This window comes from Penicillium digitatum, chromosome 1 (assembly GCF_016767815.1).
Source record: "Penicillium digitatum chromosome 1, complete sequence".
Lineage (NCBI taxonomy): Eukaryota > Fungi > Ascomycota > Eurotiomycetes > Eurotiales > Aspergillaceae > Penicillium > Penicillium digitatum.
The window spans coordinates 5,555,527-5,579,759 of NC_089384.1; the positions used below are offsets into that span (position 1 = coordinate 5,555,527).

The window sequence follows — 24,233 nt, forward strand, 5'->3', positions numbered from 1 at the left end:
GATACGGTTCAGTTGGCGGAGAATCTCGTGGCAAAAGAGATAGAGCTCGAAGCACGTATGATTGCATTTGAAGTAGTGAGTCTCCATAAAGAGGCACATCCTGACCCAACTCGTGTGGATGCCACACGAGGCTGATTGCTCTCTGTGTCCGTCTGACTTGAGAGACTCTTTCTTTTGTGTCAGTGCAGCTCGAGATAGAATGCCTGTTTGCGCTCAGTGCTGGTTGTATCCCCCCCCTCCGTGAATCTCGGGTGGCTAGTTGATTATGATTGTGGGCGTGAAGTCAGGTATGAGGTGTTGGCGTAAGACAAGCCAGGATGACTTTTACTAGAGATGTAGTCAACCTGTGGGGTTGAGTGAGATTGAGCGTATCTAAATATGAGAAATTGGAATTTCGTTTATGAAGAAAAGGGCATTGCACAGTAATAAAGTAATACTGCCATGTATAGATCATAGTGAATAAAGCCAGGGTATATAATGCAGCTACACTGAAGCAAGAGTGAGCTCAAGATCAGGCCTTGTATGTTGCTACCCTGCTCACTTCGTTCAAGAGAGAATTAAGCATCTATATGGTATTGGTCATGTAACTCCTTGTTTGATGTCAATGCTATCTAGTGTAAACTAAGTGGGTTACAAGATGCCGAGAATGAACAATGGAATCATTGTGGGAGGAAGCATAGTGAGATAAAAGAAAGAATGAGGTTAAAGCTTATCGGACAAAGCAAAAACTAAATAGCACAAACTGTGATGGACTTCAATGCTCTTATCCGTGGACATCCAGAGCGTTATATTCAGGAAAAGCACGCAGGCTAGCTTACCTGTCTTGCTCAACTCATTGCCATACCGCGTGGTCCCAATTCTCATGTCGAGGCCAGTGAAGTTCATCAGCAAGCATTACCGTGATTAATATCTATGTAGCTATCCCCAGCTGTACACAGAAAAGTCTCTCTTTGAAACTGAGAAGGGCAACATGTTTGTGAAAATAATGACTTTACGAAAAAATAAACAAGAAGATGCTTTCAAGGCCGCAAACACGGCCGATTTTTCTTGCATACCGGAATAAGGATGAAAAGACTAAATGTTTTTTTTAGCCATCTCTCACTGTAACATAGTCATTATGCCTCTTATATGATACAACCATTGAATTGCATTTCCACTGAATTGCCAAAGGTATTGAGCTAGAGGCGTCTCTTTAGCATCCCCTGACGAACAGGCATGTTCTCATCCCAGATTCACCAGTCTAAATCAGACATGCGCAAATCAGGTTGTTTCATCCCAGTTAGAATATTCGAGGGTTAGAGTTGTAAATTCAGACTAAACAATTCAATGTCTACCTGCGTTGTTTGCTTACGCGTTTTGCTTTCTCGCTGTTCGTTCACATGCAGATAGCCTTTACCTCGCTCAATCACTTTCCTCTATTGTCACTCATTTCGATTGAACAGTTTCTCGATATCATCAGTAAGATCATGCTCCATCAGCTATTTTGCACCATCTATCTCCCGTGTCTCTCTCCATTGAAAGGCCCAAGAAACGTGATTTTCAGAGATTTGCTTTTTGAAACTCATCACAGGGGCTCTTGCATTTTCCGCTCCAAATGTTGACCGAGATGCTCCGCTACCAGGATGGCTCTATTGACAAAGGGTAGATTTTGCCTTTGGCTCCTGACTGTGATGTTCGATGGTGACTACGGGATCAGAGTTGACCACGTTTCTGATATCGGGTTCATTCCAACTGTAGACAAGATGGCCCCATCAGCTTGGCGAGAGCAGCTTCCTGAGATAACTGCGGCATCTGGCCCTACGCCTCAATGATAAAATCACTTGTGCATGAGCAACGCACATTGCGCCTTCATCGGCGCCATGATGATTCTCCGCGCAGCCACCAATATCCCTGCAAACACCGAGCTGAGAATCCGGTACTTCCCTCCAGCTCTGAAAACCAGCACATGGACCTCCGCCACTGGGGCTTTGAGTGCTGCTCCACCTTGTGCGCCGACGTCGAGGTAACTGAGCCCCGGATTCTCAAGACGTGGGCTAGACAGCGCACAGAGATCACTATGGAACCATAAAATAGCAGCTGCAGGCGCACCGAGACGCTCATTAAGCATCTGGCTGAGACATATCCGCGCCCGCTGGAGCAGGCGCTGCGTCTGGGGCTGTGGGAGCCGTCTACTTTGATTGCCGGGGCTTATGACAGCTTGAAGCAGCAGGGTGAAGCTAGGGAGGCTATGAATGGGGCTCTCACGGCGATTGGAATTATGCTCGACGGAGGTGTGGATGGGCTGCTTGTGGTTAAGAAATCGGATCTGGCTATGGAAAATCTTCTGTTAGTATGAATGATTCTTTCAAAGTCTTTGCTTGCACTAGCGTCGGAGAGGGTGATGCAGGCAGAAAGGTACGCCCGCATGGCTCACTTGATTTGTGATGGAGAGAACGCGAGCTTTGATGCAACCTATGGAATGAGCTTGAAGGTGGCTCACGAGGCTGGGGGGGGGGGGGGGGGGGGGGGGGGGGGGTAAATCCAAATGGAAGGAAGGGCAGTTTAGGGCTAATGGGGTTGTGTGTACTAAACGGCAAAGAGATTACCCATGTACCTATGTAGCACATGAAGGTAACAATAAATCCACGGATACTCACATGGAAGTAAGAAATGAGTACTGAGTTATAATATATGCACGATGTACTTGCATGTGCAAACACAAATGCCCCGCTTAATAATCCCACATGGCAGTAGTTCTAGCAGAGTACAATACCAGTCCACAGGTGGTTAGCTGACATTCTGTACTTTTTCTTCAAGTTCTCAATCTAGTCCTAACCCGGTTCTAGGGCTTTGGCATTGGCAGACGTAGTCTAGCAGGTGTGTGGATCCCTGGGGAGTCCCGTTCCCGTCTGACACTTTGACACTCTCCACCTTTCTTCCCTTGACAGTTTTGCCTTTCAACATTGGGAAAAGGGTCAAGATCGCGAAAATGGAGCCAATCGCGGTGGTAAGTGGTGGTTTCATCATCTGATGTGGTCTTTCTCACCTTTCGTCTAGGATCCTGATCTCTATTCTATGGTCACCGACTATGGCATGGATGCGCATGACCTTCAGTCGTGAGTGCCACTGTGAATCATTTCTATGGTGGTATTCTCACAGTATCTAGGGATACCACATCTATCGCATCCGCGATCGCGAGGGGACGACTGGAAAACGGTCGAAGGTCAGTACTCTTCCAGTCTAAGGTCATCTTCTAAGACTAACCCGGTATATAGATACCAAGCCATCAAAGAAGATGACTACTGGTGAGTTGTAATGCAACGACCTTGCTTTACCTAACTTAACAAGGTCAAGGGGTCCTTCTGACGAGCAGCAATTCGAGGCATTCGAGATTGGGTAAAACCGCACCCCATTCCCATGTCCTTTTTCATTCTCACTAACTAGGAGCTCTGTAATATTAACAAACTTAGCCATTTGATGTTTCTCGTGCTAGAACACGAAAAAACGAATCCTCTTTTCAGCGCCCCTATCGGTGGTTCGCCCAAGGTGAATCTGCACCGAGGCGATCCTGGCTTGAACGTTCCTCTAACCATGCAGTATAGAATATTTTAGACATCGGAACTGGCCAAGGGAGTTGGGCGATGTAAGCCAATGGCTTACTGCTGTTCAAAAGAACCCTCTAACAGGTTATTAGTGACGTAGCCGATCGCTACCCGTTCGGTACTGGAATCCTTGATTCGACTCCTTCTATTGTTGAGTTCAGTGGCTGAAACCAATTAGCTACTGTCCGCGGAGTGGATATCTTCCCCCCACCTGTGTCATGGATGCCCCCAAACTGCATCTTCGAGGTGGATGATGTGCTTCGCGAGTGGACATGGAGAGAGCCATTTGACTTTATCCACATGCGCCTAATGTATGGTGCATTCCCTCCCGAGGGGTGGCACCAACTATACAAACAGGCCTACGAGTGAGTTTCAATTCCCATTCATAGATTTGCCAAGACACAGTACCCTCATTTTCGTTCTAATTCGCAATAGCGCCCTGGAACCTGGTGGCTGGATCGAACAAATGGAACTAGATGTGCGAGTCTACAGCGATGACGGTACCTTGAAGAAAGAGCACCAGCTTGATGGGTGGGGCGCGATGTTTATCAGATGCTCGGAGCGAGCTGGACGGTCGCTCAGAACCCACGAAACGATGCGCAGGGCAATCGAGGAAGCTGGGTTCGTGGACGTGCACGAAGAACGGTACAAGATTCCCATCGGACCTTGGGCTAGGGATACGACCCTGAAGGAGGCCGGACACCTCCAGCATGGCCACTGGAACGCCGGTCTAGAAGGTTGGGCGATGTGGCTTCTCACTCACTTTGGGGAACCGGAGCCGTGGACCAAGGAGGAGGTGCAGCTGTATCTGGCTAAAGTGCGCAAAGAGCTGAACAATCCGCATATTCACGCTTATGAACCTGCGTAGGGTTTCTTCCGAATCGCGTTGCTGCTCTGTTTCGTGCTGATACATTTTTAGGAACCGCGTGTGGGCAAGAAAGCCTACCAACGAGGAATTAGAAGCGAAAGAGGCAAAAATCAAGGTCGAGACATCGCTGTAAAGCTGTTTCGAATCTTCTTAGGTGCAGATGGTCTTTTTGGCGTCCATTCAAGTCCAGAAGCGAAGCTTTCCATCGTTACCAGCTCTTTTCTGTGATCTTTGCTTCAGCCCGTACCTTCCACATCTAGGCTTATATGTTCAGGAACTTGCTTTAAACTGGAAAGGGAAAGCCATGGGGCGCGGTGTAAAGTCTGGTATGTTCGAACAAAAAGTCACAATCTTGTAGTTATTATCCACTCATGTGAAGGGAATCACAAGGCTTTACCAGAGCAGCGGCAAAACGCATAGGAAAGAAAGTGACAGAGTATGAATCGGCCAAAAGAAAACACAAGTCGGTGCATATCGAACAGACATGGAGGAAAAATGCAGATGCGTATGTAGTCAACCGTTGAACATCACGACCTTATAAAGGGGGGGGAGGGAAAAGATTCAAGGAACAAACTTATTCATTAGGTAATTTGTTCAAGGTCAGTCAGAGATAGACACAAAGCGAAGTCGCAAAGTAGTCAACAAAAAATGTACCCAAAGCCGAGCAACAAGCATGGCAAGAAAGAAGAATAAAAGAAAGGTAGAACGCTGATATATGTACCTATCCAGCAAAACATTTACAGTGCCACAAGGACAACAAGAGCCACCAGAACGCCGAAGAGCGAGCCACGGAGGACACGCTCGTTCTGGCTGGCTGCACCGTTGCCCTGGGTGGGGGTACCCTGGGTGAAGCCAGTAGTGGAAGTCTCCGAGGCATCGGTGGTGGAAGTGCCCGAGCCCGAGCTAGAGCCCGAGCTAGACTCATGAGAGGAAGTGCTGTTGCTAGTCATGCCACCAGAGCCACCCTTGCTGGCGGGGATGCTGTTGGACGCAGTGGATGAAGAGCTGGAAGAGCCTGACTTGTGAGCGCCGAGATCCATGTCGAGACCGGTAGCGCCGAGGGAGGCAAGGACGGTGTTGTTGTTGGTGATGGAGAGATCGTTCTCCATGGCAGCGGAGTTGGTGTAGATGTAGGCCTTGCTGCCTTTCTTGGTGGCATCGGCGGGAGGGTCGTAGCACTGCACGCTGACCTCGCCGACGGTAGCATAGTCGTACCCGACGGTCTTGATGTCCTCGCTGTCCCAGTCGATATCACCGCCAGCCCAGTTGATGGTGCCTTGGGCGTTGCTGGCCTGGCCGGCGGGCCAGAGCGACATTTGAAGGCGGGAGGGTGTCTGGGGGAACTGGTACTGCTTGGAGGTCGCGTTGTAGGTGTCGGCCTTGTTCAAAGTACGGTGCACAACGCCGTCAACGATCCAGTCCACCTTCTCAGGGGTCCAGTCGATCTCGTAAGTGTGCCAGTCATTAAAGGTATCCTCACCGTTCACGGTGATATTGGCGCTGTTGTGCCCTAGTTCATCAAGTCAGCATTGATTATTCGGATCAAACCTTTTCTCCGCTATTTTTTTTTTCTCGACTTACAGTCTAGAACACCCTGCCAGTAGTAGTTGGTCTGCACGGCGGTCAAATCGGCCCCGACCCACTCGTAATCGATCTCATCTTTAACATCGGACAGAAGAATGAAAGCGGTCACAACACCCTTGCCGCGGGAGCTCTTGATCTTTCCAGAAATCTTGCCGTACCAGACGTAGTGGTTGTTGGCAAAAAGAGTGCCAACACTGTTGGCGGGCATAGTCATAATCAGATTGCCATTCTCGGTCTTGACTTTTCCACTGTAGGTCCAGTCAACAGCGCTGGCATTACCCAGGTACTTGTCTTGGGTGATGGAATTGTCGAGGTTATCCCAGGTGTAAGTCTTGCTCTCGCAGACGGGCATAGGCGCGCAGGAATCGAGAGAGAACGAGGCAACAGGATCGCAGCCGCCGAGACAATAGGCGCCAGTACCACACTCACCATATTCTGTATTGCATAATTCGGTTAGTAGAAATTGCAATGTTGGGGGGGTAGCGTTACTCACGGGAGCAGCATGGGTATTTCTCGTTGCACTGGCTGCTGGAGCTGCAGGATTGGGCGGCGAAGGCGGACACTGACAGTGAGGCCAGGACCAAAGGTGTCACAAAGCGAACCATTATTATGTACTGTTGGTATGTACAGTGGAAATGACAGAATGCCTAAGAATTTGAATCCAAGCCACAGACAACGAGGGAAAGTGTGGGGAAGCCAAAAAAAAATAGGGGGGAGGGGGAAACAATGTAAGTTAGATGTGTATAAAATGAGAGGCAGCAAGTGAAGATAAATTCACTGCAAGAACGATATCACTGAACGAAAGCAGTTCGACTGGAAAGAGAATGAAAACGGAGGGAGGCGAATAGTTATTAATGCGATTAACCACCCTCCCCCCCTCCCTCTACTCTGAAAACATGAAATTCACAACTAACCCAATCAGGATGGACTCCGTTAAACTTGGTAAGGTCCATGGGTCGGACTAGAAGCGTAACCCGGGAAGGAGTTTGATTGGCTGCTTTATAGTTATTTTTAATTCTTTTGTGGAGAGGCTCGGGGGATTTCCGTCTGTGCGTGGTTTTGAGTGAGTTTGAATTGTATTGGGTGGTAATGGATGGTATTTTATTTCAATGGTCACTTTAGGGGTCACATCTGAACAGCTAATTATCTTCCCCTAAAAGCCTCATCAATAGCAAATGAGAAAAGATAGAAGTTTCGGCAAGGTAGTCTGACTACGTTTACCAGCATTAGCCAAATTAAACTATCCAATCTTGCTCAAAATACACACAAGTCTACGTGTTATATAACCCAGGTGGTAATCGGAAATTGGTAATGGGATATAATACTCCGTACCAGCGCGATTGGTACTGTCCGCTTGCCCTTCTGCGGAGATAACACTTTCCATTGATCGGCAAACAGTTCATGCAATGTCTACTCCGTACTCCGTACTCCATACTCTGTACAAGAATCAATTGATAGTGTTGTACTCCATACAATGTACTATAAGTAGTGCGGAGTACTCCGTACAATTTGCTGCTTTGTGCGATGTAGATTGTACGTTGTGCACTTTGATACCCCCTTTAAATTGGACCTCCGAACATCCGTTCTCTGGACGTCACAAGCCGAACCAATTAGGCCGGCCAAAAATAAATATGGCCACTAGGACAAAGAATCGGAATCAGCCCCAAATTTCGATAATCGTAACCCACGCGCGAATCTCGCATAGGCTGCCATACACTTCCTCTCTCGACGCGCTCGGCACCAAGTACCCGTACACCCAATTCCGCACTAGGAAGCACTCTTTCGCCCCTAACACTAACACTACCTAAGACTGGAGTGAATCTCCTCTCTCCTGCTAGTAAAATGTCGATCCAACACTTTCTGACCTTATCTGCCTCGGTTGTTAATCAGTCACCAGACACACAAAGAAATGAACACACCAATCACTGGGCAGGGACGCACGTCGCTAGTGTCTGGCACAGGCATAAAATGATAGATCTGGATTTATCTGCTCTCTCGTTTTCGGTCATGCGTGGCTAGGCGCGGCGATAATAGGGGGGGGATATACTGACAACGGATAAGCATACCCCTTGGCCAACCGATTGTTTTCAGGAGGTATCCTTCTAGAAAGAATGCGGCAACCTTTTGGTCTACAAACTACGCACACGTCATTAGATCTGCTCCGTATGACATCTCAAATTCTATGATATACACTTGGAAGTCAAGGGATGTGCCACGGGGCAATGTAAGGAGATCTGATTATCGGTTGCTTTTGCCACATTCAAACTGGGTTTAATTGGACTGCATCGTATGATAACGTTACTCGATAAAAGAGTACTACCTCTTATGGCTGTAAAGAATGACTTCTCCCAGAGCACACACGCACGCACTGGAAACACTAACTATGCTAGGTCAAAATACACAGTGAGCGGACAAAAATAGAAATCAAATCTGCTCCACTACCATGAACAACCCTAGGTTCATTGATCACTGTTTGGTAGGATCAACCCACTTCCAGTGGGCCTGTTTGTTCGTCGTAAACAATTTTCCATGCTTCCATGGTGGCCACAATACCTGGTAACAATTCAATGACTGTTGAATCTTCTTCGAAGCCCACAAGTACCCCCTCCGATGGTACTGTGGTTGTAATAACTGGCGAGCTTGATGACACTCGTCTCGTCTTCCACACAAATTGAGGTGTGAAAGTCTTCAAAAGTGAGACTCGAGGTAGATCAGGTCGGTATATTCTGGATGTTCCCGGCGCTACTCGCGCAAATCTGAGTCTGGCTCCCCTGCGTTGGCTGGGGCCTGGGATTGCCATAACTGGGCCCACGGGGGAATCGGCCACCCTCAGGGTGATCATCACGTCTCGGGCCTGTTCTTGGTAGCTACTAGAGATCACATTAACATTCCAGTGAAGGTGTGTTGAGCTTGTACAAATCACTTACAGAGGGGGGAAGGTGTGCCGAAGGGGGCGAGAGTCGAAGACGACTCTCTTCGAGAACCACAACAAGGGTGCCTTCCATCTGACGAAACTCGGCGCTCAACTCAGCCTCGTCATTTTTGATGAGCTGTTGGCTGAAGAATGTTCACACGACTGGTGAGACCAATGCTGCTATCATGGTCCGACTCACCAATTGGTGGCTCTCGTGGACCAGAGATTGAGCTTTGGTTACTTTTCTCATGATTTGCTGGGTCCAATGGGCCATCGGTTCATGCTTGTAGGGCATTGTGCCGAGAAATAAGAAGAATATGAAGCCGAAAGCACAGGCATCTGACTGCTTAGTCGTCAAGTGGAATGTATAGCAGGCGGCTGAGAAGTAAAAAGATTAGGGAGTGAGATGAATACGAGCAAACGAACGAGAGATTAAATGATGAAATGAGATGACACTACCCAACGTAGTGAAGCGGGTTTCTATGCAAAGATGGATGAAAGTTGAAAATAGCGATAGGCGTAAGATCGTCGTTTTTGTTGGAGATGAAGCAGGCCGGAGATGATGTAATTTATAGGCTTTGATGTTAAGAGAAGGCAGAATTGTCAACAGAGGGCTGGAATAGGAATGTGGATCATTCTGGTGTGTAATATAAAATTCCTGTGTGTCTCCAAGGTCGTAACTCAGAGCTATCAAAATTCCAGTAGCGCTTTCACGTCAACGGGGAGGAAAGAGATTCCAGGCCAAAAGAACAGGACACCGTAAGGTGATCACCATTTGAGCAGGAGTTACGATAGGGACATAGACATAGTCTAGATTTCTTTCTATGAAATGGCAATGGCAATGAGACCAATGGGCCGAGGAGTAAAATAGGCATTCCCTGGGTCTTCCCTCACCCTCTCCCCAACCATCACCCTCGAACTATCGCATTTATTCAACTCTCAGCAAAAACTTCTATGACTACATAATTCAATCGCAATTCCTCACTCTTCATTCCCTTCGACGTCTTCTAACCGAGGGCTTCAACGTCTTGCTGCAGTTTCTTAGCACTGAGCAGCCAGCACCTACACGTCTTGATCTTCTCACTACAGCTTTACTTTCACATCACATCGGATTTTTCTCTACAATGGCTGCTCGAACGCTGGACAGAATGCGCAAGGCTCAGTCCCTGCTTCGCGAATGTCATGACTGGGTAAGTAACATCTACTTTCGTCAGTTTCACTTCAAATCTCACACTGACTTTATTGACAAACAGCTTGTGAAAAACAATGAGATGCTGCTGGCAGTTGGAATGTGCCAAATCGAAGGAAAACTCGCACTTTTCTTTGAGAAAAGATGTTTCGCCAATTCCCCCTGTCCTGGACTTCAAGAGGGGGAGCTTCCCCGCCTTGTGAGTACTCAGTGCTAGATGACAGACGAACTTGGTTTTGAATGCTGACATTGTGTCACCGACAGCCCCGCTTCGATGGCTACAGGCGCAGAGACCGCCACGGATCCTACAACGGGTACCGCAGAGCCCATCTAACCAACAGGAGCGGGACTGAAGCCCCCGCCAGTCGCGCCAGTGGCGGACAAAAAGTGCGGACTCAGGCAACAGCAAGTACCGCTAGGGTCAATGTGACTGACTTGACCTGCCCGGATGCCGATTCCAAGCTGCCTCGAGCTCCAGCTGCCATGAACAGAGCATCGCCGCCAAGCGGCGTGCTTTTGGATTTTGACAATGACATGGAATTCGTCCAACTGCCGCCCAACATGGTAGCCAACACGAAGACAGCACAGACAGCCGATGTCATATCAAAGGGAAAGCAGCAATTATCAAAGCCATCCGCTGTTGTAGGCAGCGAGGAGCTAGCTTCGGGGGTCTCGGTCCGGGTGGAGGGTGACGATAAATCCCTTCACCAGACCAATGCTACTGCGGCCCATGCCGCCTCAGCAGGTCTGGACACCGCCGTTGGCGGTTACTATCCCCCCCCGGTGGTTGAAGAAGGTGTTGTCCCAGTCCCACCCCAACCACAGTTGCCAGATTTACTCACGTCCGGCTCCTTTGAGAGCGCATCGCCTCATACATTGCAAACCACCGACAACCAAAAGGGCAATTCCATGAATTGCGAGGAGGTCCCTATGTCAGCGGTCACAAGAGACGGAGGCATGTTGATTGATCTTGACGATGACCTGGCCGTGATTCTTCCCGTTCGGACCAACGCAGACACCGGCAGCGCTTCTCATTCAGGAGAAAACGATGTGCTTGCATCTGGCCTTGATTCTGGGGTCAAGCAGAATTCTCAACCAGAGGATTTGGAAGAAGATCAAATCGTTTTCCAGGGAAACGCAGCAAAGGAAATCTGACCGAATTTCAAAGCCACGTTTGTTTGTTCAGACGATGACTCTCAACCGGCTCATCGTACTCTTGATCTCAAAACAATCTTTGAGAAACATTCCGAAGTGGACATTTGAAGAAGGCCATTTTCTGGTTTGTTTCGTTTCGTTTCCAATCTACATGGGGTTCTGCATTTTGTTTTCCCCCCTCCCGTATCTGAAATTTGAAGGCCGAAAAAACCACGTTAGCGTGCTCTTGAGGGTTTCTCTTCCGTGATTTCTAGCGGGAAAAGTTTGCTTTCTGCTCTTTTTTTTTAATTTTGACTCGTTGCTTATGTTGCTCCAAGCTACCTTTCAATATCAAGGTGCTCATGGGAGGGACTTTCCATGATTTCCATGGCTAATTGTGATGAAGATCAGATTCTTGTTCACGTGGTCCTCGTCGTATTTTTTTTCTTTTTCGCTGTTTCTTTTCTGGTAGCTTGCATTTTTCAGGAGACTCGTCAGTCATATATAGGGGGTTGTGTTTGGCGATGTAGATCAATTGGTCCAACCCAAATTCACCAACGTTGGTTCCTGTAGGATCACGGAGTAGAAATAGTGGAAACGATGTGAACTAACAGCGAGAAGATCGTCAAACGATCACCCGAAACAGCATAATACGGACAGAGAGAAAAGAAATCCAGGCCTTGTGAGATACATAGAAGTCGAAGACACAGTATAGACAACAGGCTGAGTGCGCCATATATCAAAACAAACACCATTGTATGTAAATGGACGGGTGTAGTTGATGCCTGTTCTTTTTCAAGCCAGCTTAGGGTGGATGGCAATGAAATGTCATATGTGTCTATAGAAAAAGCACGTGGTTCTTCGTCAAGAAGCTCAGAGTTCCGCCAGGCTGGAAACGTCAATATAATTTGGGCAACGACCACACCAAGTAGGATAGCCACTGGATAGATAGAAAGAGCATGATGACGATAAAGAAGGTACATCAAAGCATAATGCCACGAACCATTGGGCTCTTTGTCTTTCTCTTATTAAACGCTCATTCACGACCTCAAATGGGCTGAGACAAGGCCGTATGAAGGGTGTTATCAAAGAAAAGAGACGACAAAGGCAAAGGCACCATTACAGGCGCCATGAAGACAATTCTTGGGCTATAAGTTGAAGATTCTCATGACTTGCAAGTCTAGGCATGTAGAATTTACATGTAATGCGGTTACACGTAACATAGAAACCGCGCGTTGCCTCTAGAGAGAGAGAGAGCGAGACCTCAAAAGTTGCAAGTCCTTCGGCTTTATAGTCAGACAAATTTCTATGGTTACGTTTGAATACACCGGAATTCGATAGTATCAAGGACCTAAGATATGGCAAGAAATGTGGATCCAATCAGATAGATATGCAGTGCAGCATTATATCGTAAAATTCGACAGAAGCTACTCCAAAGAGCATTGGTTATTAAGGAAAAGAAACAAACACCACGAAACGCGCAGATGTCTTCAGTCTTTGAACTCCGGCTATGCTTGACCCGCCCACGGGCTAGACTCCCCTCTCCCTCGCCACCCCAAATTTAAAAAAACAAGAACCTGCAGCCTGACGCGAGAAAAAGGGAATTCGAAAGCGAAAAAGATTGTCCTGATAAATTCAAACGCCGAGATTAGCAAACGATGGCAAAGCAGAAATTTGAAAACAGTAGGCTTATTTTCAATAACCAAGTTCTTTAATAGAGGCATACATTATGTGTTGATAAATGTATCATGCAACTTGGAGGGCAGGCGTCGTCGTAGTGGAAAAAAAAAGAAACGGCATAGAAACCAGGGTAGGGGTGTGTAACGAAAAGGTCAAGCTTCGTGTGTGTTGCTTGTTCATCGAGAAAACTTTTGGTTCGGGGCGACAGTTTTAAATTCGACTCTCGGCTCGTAGTGGACAGTGCCACCGTCCTCAAGCCAGGGTCCGAGATTCTTGCATTGGCTGACATCAAAAACCTGGAGTTGATGGCAGCCCTCCGCAACAGCCTCAACGCCCACTCCAGTGACTCGAACACAGCCACGGACCGATAAATATTGAAGAGAAAGTAGGTGAAGACCGATGCTCCGTAGAGAGGGGTCGGAAATTGCAGAGCCACAGAACGCCATATTGAGATACTTCAAATGTGAGCATTGCAAGGCAAGGACCTCGGTTGCCGTATCTGACAATGCGCAGCAAAAGGTCTGGTGGCGATTAGTAAACCATAATATTCCACTCTCAGGCTGGCAGAGCCCGGAAAAAGACTAGACGTACCAGATCCAATTCCTCCAAGTTTTTGGCTGCATTAGTGAGATGCACGATGGCGTTGTCCGTCAAATAAGTGCAGTCCGCTAAACAAAGCTTTCGCAGGTTGGTGAACTGAGCATTGCCCCAATATCTGAACCCTTGGTCTGTAATTGTGGTGCAACGAGTTAAATCCATTTCCTCAATCCGACCAGCGGCGTGAGACGCAATATGATGCATAGATCGATCGGTGACATGTTTGCAGTAAGAAAGGGTGAGTTTTTTCAAATTTGGACAGCCGTACACTGTATATTCTGCCGTCTGAATCGTGGGTTTGATCGATGACTGTTTCTCGCCCATCTTCTGGTCGGCGGGCACTACCCATCCAATGATCCGAGCAAGAAGCGTATCTCCGACCTTGCGGCAATTGCTCAAGTCTACCTCCTGTATATTAGTGGCTTTGCTGGACATTTCAAGAATGGCAGAGGCCGTGACATCCCACACACTCTTCATCTTCCACACGGTGGTGTTTGGGGCGCAGGTCGCGGCCAGTGCCGTGAAGCCTTCGTCGGTCACGTGAAAGCAATTGTTGATATTGACCGACCGAGCTCGATTGCCGACAAAGGGACAGATAGTCTTGATAAGAACATCATCCGTAATCCTCCGGTTGTAGACGCTCAAGTCAAGATCATGAATCACGTCCGTAGATCGGGTCAAGAGCTCAGACCAATGGGACGATACCGCCCTAATCCGAAGCAGGTGGTGGAGTTCAAGGTGTTGGAAAATGCTCAGCAAGACACTGTCTGGGAGTAACCCATTGGAGCCATCGATCCGTGGCCGTTCGGCCTGATATGACTGGGAGAGACTGGCAGTTTCGGGAAGGGTAAGGGTTGAAGAACCGGCAGAGCACGGCTCCGACGGAGATGAGCGCTGCTGCTCCCCTGATACCTCATCGGGAGAAAAAGGTGCCAGCGAGCCACGTCGACTTCTCATCCGGACTTTATCCAGGCCAATGCTGAAGTATGGGTCGGGATCAGAGGGCCGTAACACATCCTGGTCTTGGTCTTCAACATGCGAGGACTGATGTGGTCCATCCAGCTCGGTTTCAGTGAGGGTAAGTAGTGGCATTGACCGTCGCCGGGATGAGGTGAACTTGACTTTGTCGTCGAGGGCGAGATCACCAATAAATGGTTGCGGGTCCGCCTCGTCAGACATGACAATATCGCCATCGGCTGCCACCTGGAGCCTTGCTTGGGCAGTGCGTTCAACTTGTTCCCGCACTTCACTAGGACAATTCTCCCAAAATTCAGCGAGGACGTCACCGCCGAGCATCAAACACTCTACTGAATTAACAGATCGAACGGTAGCAGTTCTTCGAGGTGCTAAATCTAGGCTGACGACCTCGCCAAAGTACTGGCCTTGCTTCAGCCTAGCTTTGACCTCAATTCCCGGCCGTTCAATGTGCCCATTTGGGCCGTTTCTGTTTGCTGGGTAATCCATCTCCGCCTTTTCCGTAAGAATCTCCACCTCGCCGCGAACAATAAAGTAGAGCTCACGGCCTTGAGAATTTTGTTGTATAATATCGGTAAATGGAGGGAAAGATCGCGGCTGGGCGTTGAGGCCAAGGTAGTGGAGAATATCGGCAGGCAACCCAGAAAAAAGTGGCAGCTCTTTAAGTAAAAGACGTACATTGACCATTCCATTTGCCAATGCACTAGAGCCATCCCGCCGACCAGGACTCGGTGACTTCCTCTTCTTGTACACAGACTTGGCGCTCATGTCCCCATCATCCTCTATAGCAGCCAGATCTTTGTCGCGAAGTCTCTTGGAGCCTCTTCTTGCCGGGCTCGGTGGATCCAGTGGAAGCGCGGAGCTTTCTTTCTTTTTCTTTTCTAAAATCATCAACCGCTCCTCTGCCTCCTCCCGAATTGCTTGTTCAACCTCCGGAAACCGAGGCAAAATATTCCGAAAGTCGTCTTTTGTCAGCACAACCAGCATGCATCGAGTCCGGGCGATTATGGTCGCAGTGCGAGGACGATCCATGAGCAATCCAATCTCCCCGAAGAACGCACCGGGTTTGAGTTCAGCATATATACTCTCGCCATCCCGAGATGTGACTGAGACAGCACCCCGCACCAGCCAGTATATTGCCTTTGCCTCATCGCCTTCCGTCAAGATATAATCGTTGGGGGCGTGGAGCTGTGGGCGCAGGTGCTGTCCGACCTCGATCAAAAAGGATTCCGGAGTAGCTTGGAATAGAGGGAAAGACCGTAACCGATCTACCAGTTCCAAGGGCAGAGCTTTGATGTGAGAGGAGGCCAAGGGCGAGGGGCGCGCGGGTCGGTTTGGGTTCATGACCGAATCGAACGAACGTATGAGGGATACAGTGTCGGACAAGGGCGAGACGGCCTTGGTTGGACCGCCACTGGACCTGCCATGGCGACGCATTTTGATCTAGGTATTCTGAATGAGGATGTGAGATAGATTCAATTATTTCTCCCAGGCATAAAGAGGTCAATAAATCTATGACGTCGACGAAAGTAGCGTCGAACTTCGCATCGGCATCTTCAGCGCCCAATTGATATCGCAGAGTTTAACGGACAGACATGAATGTAAGGTATTAAGGAGAAGCAAAGATCGGGGAAAAAAAAAGGTAGACGACAACTTCGAGCTAAGGTCTTGAGGTGGGGGGGGGAATGGTTTCCGAATCAGCGACGTCAAATGCGGTTTCTCCACCGATCACCTGGGAGCCTTCGGAAACTCTATGAGAACCTCCACTGTGGGATTTGGTGGAATTGTTCTAATTTTCTAGATCAATTACGATATATCGATGTACAACATAGACGCCTATCAGTCTTGAGGGTTTATTCTTTCTTTCTTTTTTTAAAAAGTGGGGGACGTTAGCACTGAGCGGTCAATCATTCTTTGAACCTGCAGCAACCGGGCCGATCTCCTCTGTCTTTTTTTTTTTTTTTTTTTTTTTTGGCTCATCCCCGGAAACAAAGAAAGACGTCGATTGGGGGGGGGGGGAAAGATGCGTGGGCTTCGTTATCAGGGTCTTGAATTCGCTGATACACTTTATTCTATACATCTTTTAGTTGTGGCGGCCTCTTAGACTTGTGTTTACGTTAAAATTTCATTACCTCCAGGGATAGGTACCCACCCAATAATCCCTGCAACTAGATTAATTCTTTAACTTATTGACAGAATGCTACGAGATTCTAGTCCAAATACAATCTAGTCACGCCACAATGGTGTTCCTAATTGGCTTGGGGCGTGGTCACACTATCACACAGAATCCGGCGATGGGTCACGTGCCATTCTGTAGCAGCACAAGGGCAAAAATGTTCATCTTGTTTGATGCTGATTGGACAAATGGGTATCAAAAATGCAAAACATTACAGGTAACTAAAAGAATGGTGTGTGCGTTGTTGCCAAGGAGCACGATCAGATGGAGAGAGGCCGGGGTGGTCACCAGACTAAATATCTCACAGTAGCTCGATGAAGGCCTAAACACAGTGATTGGGGCTGCTTTGAGTCGGACATGTGGCTCACCTCGCCGTTATTGAATGCATGCTGTCTGAAACAGCATACTGAGCAGCCGGTTCTCGATCGAACGCCAAAGAGCATCCAAGGGAGTGGAGTGGGAGACCCCAAACTGTTGGTTCCCTTCCCGGCATGTGGGACCTCCAAAGCGTGCAGCGAGACTGGGACTTCCACAAAACAGAAGGATCTAGGGAGCCATTGTGATTTGGGCCCACCTACAATCAGATTGATCCTTCTTTCTTCGCCTTAGACCGACGGTTGCCAAGGAAAAAATCAACGTAGCTAGGGCGATTTCCTTTCAAAGTCTCAAGGGCATCCTGTAAAAGACCATAGGTCAAGCTCAATTTCAACCCAAGCTTCGCTGTGCGGGCGGCAGTGTAAACATCGTGACGAGCTGTGCGAGTGAGCTAGGTCAGCTTCGGTTACTCCAGTAACGATGCCCTGGCGGAAAATTTTCCTTACCAAGCAAGCTGTATATTCCGGAGAATGACAGCCCTGCAGTAACTGTCGATAAGAAGTCTCTCTCGTCATGGCGAGCATAGTCCACTGTCTCCTCAAACAGACAGAAGGCAAATGCGCCAGCACCGAGCTTAAGTCCCATCTTCATGCCATCTTTGGCGCCTCCAACCACACCAATGTAGTTTTTCGTTTTATGGTACTGGAACCACCCTGTCGATGTCGTGGGGAAACGATGCGCATTCTCAGCCCTGAACACAAGCCCTGCCTTTTTGCTGCCGTGATAGTATCCTAGTGCTAGCCCAGTCGAGAAAGCGGAAATGGTAGCATACGGTAACCGCTTGCCGAAGTCAATGCCCAATCGTGGAGGGCTGTCGGATTCAAACAGCTTGTCCCAGTGGACGATCTTGAGGACGATGGAATTGTGCTGTGAGGAGTCCGTAGATGTGGGTTGATTGACTTCCATGTTGAAGCTTAAAAGAGAAAGAGTAGGGCACTCGCAACAACCTTTGAGATTTGGCTGTAGGGAATGTGGTAAATGTGGTGTTAGCAAAGCTCAGAAATTGGGAGCGCGGAAGGCGGAGTCTCGCCGGATTCTCCGCCTCCCGTCACTCCTTCAAATCAATTACCACATAGATACGACCTACCTTCTGATTTCCCTTCAGTTTTCACAATGGTATGTGAATCTGCCTTTAAAAAATAAGGATTATCGAATGGCTAACTACTGAACAGCCGCCTAAGCAATCCAAACCCGACTCGCGCGCTGTGACCATCCTCTTCAAGAAGCATAAAACCACTGTGCTTCTGATGCTCCAACCCCACGAATCACTCGACTTGACCAAGACAAGGCTTCTAAATGCCCTGAAATCACGAGAAGTTACCGCCATAAACGGCGACACTGTTCCTGATGACTCCCTCGACATTGAGTTCGGTGAGCCTGTCGACCGGGCAGACCCCGAGAAAGGCTGGAAGCGCCTCCCGGTAGATTCGTCACAAAATGAGTCAGTAACTGTAATGGAGGCAGGTCTGAAGGATGGAAACTCAATTGCCTTCCGCTTTCATAAATCAACTGAGGGTCAGAATGGCGGTCTTGATATGGACCTTGACGGCGAGGATCCAGGCTGGGATGTCGTCATGCCGAGCTATGAGGAAGAGCCAGAGGAAGAGCTAGAGTCACTATGACTTGGGGGAAAGAACTAGGTCAGAGGACATTTGTCTATGGCTATTGGCGTTCCAAGAGGGATTGAGTGATTCAAAAAATCAAATGGCGTTTGTGCAGCCGAGGAAGGGTATCAGGATAAATGCACAACTTAAAGCGATGTTTTTCATTTACACGAAATGGTGTAAATTCCTCAATTTTAAGTAATTTGAATGGATTATTCCAGTGATAGTCGATGCCAGGATAATAGCATATTCAATTGGTTTTTGTTTAAGCGCCCTATGGTTAGTTATGTTGTACATGGTCTGATAACCACCCATTGGTCATTGGAAACCAGTGAGTGTGGATAGAGCCAGTAGGACATGAAGAAGAATACTTGAAAAGCAGAACACGCGTCACGACAGGGAACCTTGAATATTGAGTCACTCATGTTGCCACGCCCAAATCAAACACCACTTTGAAACGGTTGCTCGGAGCAACCACTAGATCACAACACACGCATCAACAAATGAAATCGCTTCAAGAAGCTCTTCGGAGAATACCTGCACCCCCTACCCCATACAACCTTAGATCCATTCTTCGACTCTTCTGCATTCCTTATCTTCGACAGGAAATAGCCAAGCTTCCCCCTTGGCCTTGCCATTGCAGGGTGTCGACAACTGAGTGACGTGCGGGCCCCGCAAAACAGCTTCACGACTTGGGGTTGATCCGACCCGACCTTCCAACATGGATGCTTCCGACGGTGCTTCCTCGATCAGCGTTACAGTCAGAGTCCGCCCTTTTACTATCAGGGAGGCAGCCCAGATCACACGATGTGACGAGGGTCCCCTGTTCCTCGGCGACGGTTCCCTCGCGGGCGCGCCGACACCGAAGCTTAATCAGAAGGGTATAAGATCTATCGTCAAAGTTATTGACGACCGCTGCTTGTGAGTATTCTGTGCATTTTGAACGTTGGGTCCAACATCCTAACTGGGCTAGGGTGTTTGACCCCCCAGAGGACAATCCCGTCCAAAAGTTCTCTAGGAGCGTGGTACCAAACGGTAAGCGTGTGAAGGACCAGACCTTCGCTTTCGATCGCATCTTCGACCAAAATGCTTCCCAGGGAGAGGTGTATGAATCTACAACCCGCAGCCTGCTCAACAACGTGCTCGACGGATACAATGCGACGGTATTTGCGTATGGAGCTACTGGATGTGGAAAAACCCACACTATCACTGGAACTGCCCAACAACCCGGTATCATCTTTCTCACCATGCAGGAGCTGTTTGAGCGGATTGATGAACGAGCAAGCGAAAAGTCGACTGAAATTTCCCTTTCTTACCTCGAGATCTATAATGAAACCATTCGTGACTTGCTTGTCCCTATTGGTAGCAGTGGAAAAGGTGGATTGATGCTGCGGGAGGACTCCAACCAGTCAGTCTCGGTCGCCGGGCTGTCAAGTCACCACCCGCAGAATGTGGGAGAGGTGATGGACATGATCATGCAAGGTAATGAACGCCGCACCATGTCTCCTACCGCAGCCAATGCTACTTCATCCCGGTCGCATGCCGTTCTTCAAATCAACATCGCGCAGAAAGATCGAAATGCGGACGTCAATGAGCCTCACACCATGGCCACTTTAAGTATCATCGATTTAGCGGGAAGTGAGCGTGCTAGCGCGACATTGAACAGAGGAGAACGTTTATTCGAAGGTGCCAATATCAACAAGTCTCTTCTGTCACTAGGAAGCTGCATCAATGCACTTTGTGACCCACGAAAGCGCAACCATATCCCTTACCGAAACTCAAAGCTCACTCGATTACTCAAATTTGCTCTTGGTGGCAATTGCAAGACAGTCATGATTGTCTGCGTCAGTCCCTCAAGCCAGCACTTTGACGAGACCCAAAATACTCTTCGATATGCGAATCGAGCAAAGAACATCCAGACCAAAGTTACACGTAATGTCTTCAACGTTAACCGACACGTAAAGGACTTTTTGGTCAAGATCGATGAGCAAATGAATTTGATCAATGAGCTTAAAGCACAGGCAAGGGACTATGAAAAAGTGGCCTTTGCCAAATTTCGTAAGCAGGGTGAGAAGAAAGATGCTGTCTTGCGCGAGGGTATTGCTCGGATTCGCAATGCTTATGAACACACGTTGCCCGAGAGGCAAGAGAAGAGCAACCACATGCTGAAACTAAGGCAAATTGGCCGCAGAATTGGCATTTTGTCGTCTTGGATTGCAGCTTTTGATAATGTTTGCGCCGCACATGAAAACGAGGAGGGTTTATCAAACCTTCATGCAGTTCGCAAATCTGCACAGGGAATCCTCCTCGAATTGGAAGGCAGCAGGCATCATTACAATCAGAAACTATCAAAAAGCACATGGGACCGTCCGGTGAACTCGGCAGTCGAGAACGCAGCAAAGCAGCTTCAAGAGTTTTATATTACCGACAACAGCGACTATGCCAATTTGAATCGGGAAGCAGATCTTCTTCGGTCCAATGCAGAGCGCGAAGCATTGACAGCGGTGATAGAACAGGACAAGGCTGGAGAAGCTGCTGCTGTACAGCTTCTATTGCAAGCACAGTTTGAGATGATGAACTCTATCGAGGATATCATGCAGCTAAACTCAAATGAGGCCATTGAAAAAGGACGATCTATCCTTACCAAAATGTTGGAGGATTGTGCAGATGCAGCAACCAACCTCGTCAAGCCAGATGGCGCTATGCCGTCTGTACCGAATGTCAGCTCTGTCAGGCCTGCAAGCCCTACGAAAACAAGGAAGCGCTTCAGCTTGGTGAGCTTGCCACCAGTATCGACTGCCAACCCTCCAGTTGCACTCGCCCCGGCTGCCCCTGCTTCACCAACTAAGGGCTCTCCGCGTCGCCGTAAAGGCATTGCCGGTCGGAAGAGTGTGAGCTTTTCGCCAAAGAAAGCCCAGATGAAAATCCCTAAACGATCTGTCCGGTGGAAGGATGATGAGGAAGACGGCACATTGACCGAATTCCAAAAGACACCCAAGAAGGCCGACTCTGCCGATGAAGCCAGCTTCGACGACTCATGGTTGCCACCTCGATCGGGATCTCCTATTCCACGAAATATCCCGAGGGCTACAAGCCCGTCGGGTTCTATCTCCCCCACCCCTGACGAGTCTGCCGAATCCGCTGGATCTACCTTGAACGTTCAAAAGAACGCAAATCGCTTCAAAGCAGGATTTTTGACCAAGAGAAATGGCAGCTCACCATTGGGACCACCGCCTACATCCAGCCTTCCTCTTTCAAGAAGGGACGGCTCCCCACTCCGTGACATTGAAGGAAGCAGCTTTCTGAACCGCACCTTGATGGACCGACCATCCCGGATTGCTGTTCGTAGTCCCAGCGGGAACTTCTTGAGCAGTCCAGCATCTGAAAACAAGAACAACTGGAAGTCGGACAAGGAAGAAGCAATTAAGATTAATTCGGCCATGAGACGTATGTCTAGTGGGCGGATTGCTAGTGGACAACTCAGCGCTCCATCCTCCAACGCCCTGCGAGTTCACCGTCGTCGCAGCCCGACTTCCACCTATGGGACCTCGCAAGCAGACAACCACATGTTCACCGCATCACAAGCGCGGCGTATGGTCAAGAGTGAAAGAGAACACGATATCAAACCTCGGGTCTTAAGCCCTCATACCCTCCCAGTCATGAAGCACACGGGACGCCGCACAACATTGGGTGGAGACGGTCGACCTCGAAACATCAGCCTATCCAGCAGGGATGCCATTCGTCTCAGTGCGATGGCAGCGCCTCCGACTGGCCACAACTCACAAACATGGTAGTGGACTTTGGTGAACGACTTCAATGTATTTCATGAATGACTTTGGTTTTTTTTTCAATTGTTTTCAATGTTTGAAATTGGCGTTTTGTCGGCGTAGCAGATACCACCTTTTTTTTTGTACATTTGTACAACTGAATTCTTATTGAACTTGAGCCTGTCATTTTTCTCTGTTCTTGTGTTGTTGGGTTTCAACTGGGCAGCTTTTGTACAATAACCACATCAATCAAACAGGGTTGCCGGAAGCCCTCAATTTCACTGCCGAATTCCCCGCGCTTCTTTGGAAAGAAATGACGCCATCGCGAACCTCCATAGGTCAAACTCCCATCTAATTCTTCTCTTCACTTCTTCACCTTTCGCTTTCATTTTTCCTATTTCAACCTCCCCATCAAACTGCTCCCTTTCCATCCCTGCTACAGCACTCTGTACAGCCCCTTTCACTTCCGAATCTGCGAACATATCCACTTGACAAGTACGTTTCCACCCATACCAGAATTTCTGCAAATGACTTTCGCCGCTCCGGTTGCCTCGACGCTTTTCTCACGCTTCTTCCGTTCTTTCTCCACCAGCTCAGCTTCTTCCTTGACCCCAGAAACACAATTCCGCAACATGTCAGACACACAGACTGCGACCGTAGCAGCCGGCTGCTTCTGGGGCGTTGAGCACCTGTACCGCAAGAATTTCGGGAACGGCAAAGGCCTCCTCGATGCCAAGGTGGGCTACTGCGGTGGCACTGCTTCGTCACCATCGTACCAAGCTGTCTGCTCCGGTTCAACTGGCCGTAAGTACTGTGTTATATGAGAAAAAACAACAACAACAAAGCGGAGTTCCTTATCGCGATCGCATCTTCAAACACTAATTATTTTCTTTGGCTCTCCACAGATGCTGAAGCCCTCAAGATAATCTTCGATCCTTCGATTGTGACCTACCGCCAGCTCCTCGAATTCTTCTACCGCATGCACGACCCCACAACAGAAAACCGACAGGGTCCGGATGTTGGCACACAGTACCGTAGTGCGATCTTTACCCACGGGGAAGAGCAGCAGAAGATCGCAGAGGATATTACAGAAAAAGTCAGCAAGCAGTGGTATAAAACGCCGCTTTCTACCAAGCTCCTGCCAGCAGGCCAATGGTGGGATGCGGAGGAATATCACCAGCTCTATCTTCAGAATAACCCTGCTGGGTATGAATGTCCTGCTCAGTATGTGTCATTGTCCTTCCGGCTCCATTCGATCAGGTTGCTAACCTCATGCTTTCAGCTTTATCCGACCTTTCCCTCCTTTGTCGGATTGACTAGATTCCAAAATGTAATTTACCTTGGCGCATGTCTTCCTAATGTGTACCCGAAGAAGATTAAATCCAAAACATGACATTTCCATTATGGATGTTCGCACTAGCGCATAGTTTCTATTAAGGCTTGTGCTTGGTGCTCAAGTCCGCCTGTAGGCATATTTGTCCTGTAGGACCAGGGTCCTCTCTTCCTCACTCCGCACTATTTCCCAAGTCAAAACGTGCTTCATTCTTCATGTCGAAACTCGGGTTCACGAATGATCTTGGCAAGCTAGTAGACCATAGAAGAGCTGTGAACCTTATCCATTCATTCATCTCCCAGATACGTCATTGGGCGGGTGTGCAACAGATTGGGTGAGCAGAGTGCGTTTCATATTCGCAGCTACTCCACATATTGTCAAATACCGTCAGATTGGCTTTCTTTGCCCAACAGCACTCGTTCTCTTGCCGTTTATAGATAACCGCCGCCTGTAAAA

General features: G+C 48.5%; 9 protein-coding genes across 9 annotated transcripts; 6 read left to right on the forward strand and 3 right to left on the reverse strand.

The window, feature by feature from the left end:
* Positions 1–1,859: 1,859 nt before the first annotated feature.
* On the forward strand, positions 1,860–2,335 carry Pdw03_4250 (Tetratricopeptide-like helical; the record flags this gene model as incomplete). Its single annotated transcript, XM_066100696.1, has 2 exons — positions 1,860–2,002; positions 2,074–2,335. 2 exons carry the CDS (start codon positions 1,860–1,862, stop codon positions 2,333–2,335), a joined length of 405 nt encoding a protein of 134 aa, XP_065956096.1.
* Positions 2,336–2,968: 633 nt separating this feature from the next.
* Pdw03_4251 (S-adenosyl-L-methionine-dependent methyltransferase) lies at positions 2,969–4,582 on the forward strand (the record flags this gene model as incomplete). The annotated part of the gene is made up of 11 exons (XM_014675860.1): positions 2,969–2,986; positions 3,037–3,095; positions 3,146–3,202; positions 3,255–3,284; positions 3,334–3,375; positions 3,450–3,525; positions 3,582–3,622; positions 3,674–3,699; positions 3,760–3,946; positions 4,017–4,445; positions 4,501–4,582. 11 exons carry the CDS (start codon positions 2,969–2,971, stop codon positions 4,580–4,582), a joined length of 1,047 nt encoding a protein of 348 aa, XP_014531346.1.
* A 604-nt stretch (positions 4,583–5,186) lies between these two features.
* Positions 5,187–6,638, reverse strand: Pdw03_4252 (Glycoside hydrolase, family 16, CRH1, predicted; the record flags this gene model as incomplete). The annotated part of the gene is made up of 3 exons (XM_014675859.1): positions 5,187–5,959; positions 6,031–6,468; positions 6,527–6,638. The coding sequence occupies 3 exons, from the start codon at positions 6,636–6,638 to the stop codon at positions 5,187–5,189; spliced, it is 1,323 nt and encodes a 440-aa protein (XP_014531345.1).
* Positions 6,639–10,071: 3,433 nt separating this feature from the next.
* Positions 10,072–11,291, forward strand: Pdw03_4253 (uncharacterized protein; the record flags this gene model as incomplete). Its single annotated transcript, XM_014675858.1, has 3 exons — positions 10,072–10,137; positions 10,201–10,335; positions 10,401–11,291. The coding sequence occupies 3 exons, from the start codon at positions 10,072–10,074 to the stop codon at positions 11,289–11,291; spliced, it is 1,092 nt and encodes a 363-aa protein (XP_014531344.1).
* Positions 11,292–13,126: 1,835 nt separating this feature from the next.
* On the reverse strand, positions 13,127–15,959 carry Pdw03_4254 (Leucine-rich repeat, cysteine-containing subtype; the record flags this gene model as incomplete). Its single annotated transcript, XM_014675857.2, has 2 exons — positions 13,127–13,471; positions 13,542–15,959. 2 exons carry the CDS (start codon positions 15,957–15,959, stop codon positions 13,127–13,129), a joined length of 2,763 nt encoding a protein of 920 aa, XP_014531343.2.
* A 1,319-nt stretch (positions 15,960–17,278) lies between these two features.
* Positions 17,279–17,979, reverse strand: Pdw03_4255 (cyclic nucleotide-binding domain protein; the record flags this gene model as incomplete). Its single annotated transcript, XM_014675856.1, has 2 exons — positions 17,279–17,451; positions 17,520–17,979. The coding sequence occupies 2 exons, from the start codon at positions 17,977–17,979 to the stop codon at positions 17,279–17,281; spliced, it is 633 nt and encodes a 210-aa protein (XP_014531342.1).
* Positions 17,980–18,186: 207 nt separating this feature from the next.
* Pdw03_4256 (Kinesin-like protein 6) lies at positions 18,187–18,695 on the forward strand (the record flags this gene model as incomplete). Its single annotated transcript, XM_014675855.1, has 2 exons — positions 18,187–18,189; positions 18,246–18,695. The coding sequence occupies 2 exons, from the start codon at positions 18,187–18,189 to the stop codon at positions 18,693–18,695; spliced, it is 453 nt and encodes a 150-aa protein (XP_014531341.1).
* Positions 18,696–19,398: 703 nt separating this feature from the next.
* Positions 19,399–23,053, forward strand: Pdw03_4257 (Kinesin family protein; the record flags this gene model as incomplete). The annotated part of the gene is made up of 4 exons (XM_014675854.2): positions 19,399–19,598; positions 19,651–22,467; positions 22,887–22,939; positions 23,037–23,053. 4 exons carry the CDS (start codon positions 19,399–19,401, stop codon positions 23,051–23,053), a joined length of 3,087 nt encoding a protein of 1,028 aa, XP_014531340.2.
* A 23-nt stretch (positions 23,054–23,076) lies between these two features.
* Pdw03_4258 (Peptide methionine sulfoxide reductase) lies at positions 23,077–23,760 on the forward strand (the record flags this gene model as incomplete). Its single annotated transcript, XM_014675853.1, has 3 exons — positions 23,077–23,248; positions 23,350–23,668; positions 23,727–23,760. The coding sequence occupies 3 exons, from the start codon at positions 23,077–23,079 to the stop codon at positions 23,758–23,760; spliced, it is 525 nt and encodes a 174-aa protein (XP_014531339.1).
* Between the last annotated feature and the right edge of the window lie 473 nt (positions 23,761–24,233).